This window comes from Malurus melanocephalus, unplaced genomic scaffold, assembly GCF_030028575.1.
Source record: "Malurus melanocephalus ecotype Western Australia unplaced genomic scaffold, MMel_1.1 scaffold_3513, whole genome shotgun sequence".
NCBI classification, from domain to species: Eukaryota; Metazoa; Chordata; class Aves; order Passeriformes; family Maluridae; genus Malurus; species Malurus melanocephalus.
In genome coordinates, this window is record NW_026626745.1 from 3202 (window position 1) to 5406 (window position 2205).

Sequence of the window (2205 nt, forward strand, 5' to 3'; positions counted from 1 at the left end):
AGGATTCCCAGAACTGAGCCAGGGATGGATCAGAGAGCCCCAGATCTCCCCTATGGAAAGCCAAGGATTCATTCCCACAAACTGAGCCAGGGATGCATCAGAGAGCTTCAGCTCTCTCTCCAGGAGAACCAAAAATTCCCCCAAAATGAGCCAGGGATGGATCAGAGAGCCCCAAATATCCCCTTCAGGAAACCCAAGGATTCCCAGAACTGAGCCAGGGATGGATCACAGAGCCCCAGATCTGCCCTCCAGGAAAACCAAAAATTCCCCCAAACTGAGCCAGGGATGGATCAGAGAGCCCCAGATTTACCCTACAGGAAAACCAAAGATTCATTCCCACAAACTGAGCCAGGGATGAATCAGAGAGCCCCAGATCTCCCTCCAGGAAAACCAAAAATTTCCCCAAAGTGAGCCAGGGATGGATCACAGAGCCCCAGATTTACCCTACAGGAAAACCAAGAATTCCCAGAATTGAGCCAGGGATGGGATCACAGGATCACAAAACCACAGAATCCCAAAATCACAGAATCACAAAGTCACAGAATCACAGAGTCAGAGTCACAGAATCAGAATCCCAGAACAGTTTGGGCTGAAAGCGACCCTAAAGCTCATATCCTGTCGGTCCCCAGGGCAGGGTCCCCGAGCCCAGCCGGACACTCACGTTTGCACATATCACTGGGTCCGCTCCATCGCCCGTCCGCACAGACAAAGGAATCCCTGGTGCGAGGATTCCTCCCAAATCCCGGCCGGCACACGTAGTGCACCACGGAGCCCGGAGAAAACCCCTCGGTGCCCTCCTGAAGCTGCCGGGGCTCCGCGGATGCCAAACGCGGCGGGGCACCGCAGTCACCTGCGGGCACAGCTCCGTCACCAACCGGCAAAAAAGAGAGCGATTTCAGGGCATTTCGGGGCATTTCAAAGGGATTTCAGAGGGATTTCAGGCCTGATTCACCCTGCAGGTCCAGGTGAAGACTTTCAGTGACCCAAAAACTCGAGAAGGGCAGCCCTCCGCTCACCCTCCGCAGCTTCACCCTCCGCTCCTGCTTCTCACTCCTCACCCAGCATAAAGTCCGCATTAAGCATTTCCTCTCCCGATTTAATAGAAATTATCGCTTTAATATCAATTTCGCTTTTTCAGCTAAAATAGTTTTGTATCTGCTTCCCGCAAAAAAAGGGGAAAAAAAGGCAAAGGCAGAGGGATTGTGATCACAGAGATTTACAGCGCCCTCGAAAGGCAAAAGCGACGAGGAAAAAGGAAGTATCCAAGTTTTGTAAAACCCAGGAGAAGGTTTTCCTTCGGGGGATTTCTGTTTTTCCTGAGGGATTCGTTCACGTACCGTGGATGGACACAATGAGAGCAGCAGAGAGGAGCGCCCCAAGGGCAGCAGAGCCGCTCCTCAGCCTCCCCAGGATTGACATGTTTATCCCTGCCTGGAGATGTCAAAACCTTTTTTTCCTGGTCCAAATACCTGTAAAGACAGCAGAGATGCATTTAAGGGTTTTTATACTCGGACCAAGCCCAGCTCATATGAACAGCTCTGATTTCTCCATCCCTGAGCAATTCCTACACCAAAGAGGAGCAGAACGAGCCGGGTTTTAATTTCTTTTCTGGAAACTTATGGGTAAAACATTTTATTTTTAGGAATAAATCTTTTGGAAGTGAATTCCTACTCAGACGAAATCCTGCTGGCGTCACCAGCACAGTGCCCTACCAATGAATTACCCTCAGAGAATTATCCAAGCAAAAAAAGTTCCGTCAGCTCTGTGCAAACATTACCTGAGTCAAGCTGCAAAGCTCGCAAGCCAATCAAAACAAATTGCTTTACAAAACGGAATTTCAGGGCAGTTTGCACTCACCTGGCACCCCTAGGGATCTGTAAGAGTCCTGTCTGTGTTATCATTTATGAGGTTAAACCCTCCCACTGTGCCCCAAATGCCCCAAATACCTTCTTTCCTCCTGGAAATGAGGGTCCCCCGGCTGCTCCCTGCCCCAAACCCAACACTCCCCGGCTCTTTCCCTCCTCTGCCTTTCTCTCAACTCCTGTCACACCTCCTGGGTTAATTTGATTTAATTTGCTGACCTTTGTGCCGATCTGGAGCGGCACAGAAGCTCCAATTCCTTCCCCAGAGCAGCACCGGGAGCTGCCTGGCTGGGAATTCTCTCACCTGGAGTTGTGGGGGCAGGAGATGCAGAGCCCTGGTGTG

At 51.0% G+C, this 2205-nt stretch overlaps 1 protein-coding gene across 1 annotated transcript in view; it reads right to left on the reverse strand.

The window, feature by feature from the left end:
• The window catches only part of LOC130588148 (complement decay-accelerating factor-like), a gene marked incomplete at its 3' end in the record, with an annotated part of 5372 nt that extends 3167 nt beyond the window's left edge, over nt 1-2205 (reverse strand). Inside the window, exons 1-3 of the mRNA XM_057389107.1 lie at nt 2167-2205; nt 1338-1469; nt 662-850 (exon numbers count right to left, since the gene is read on the reverse strand). Of these exons, the coding sequence (XP_057245090.1) occupies nt 662-850; nt 1338-1419 (271 nt within the window). The remainder of the gene's footprint in view (nt 1-661; nt 851-1337; nt 1470-2166) is intronic.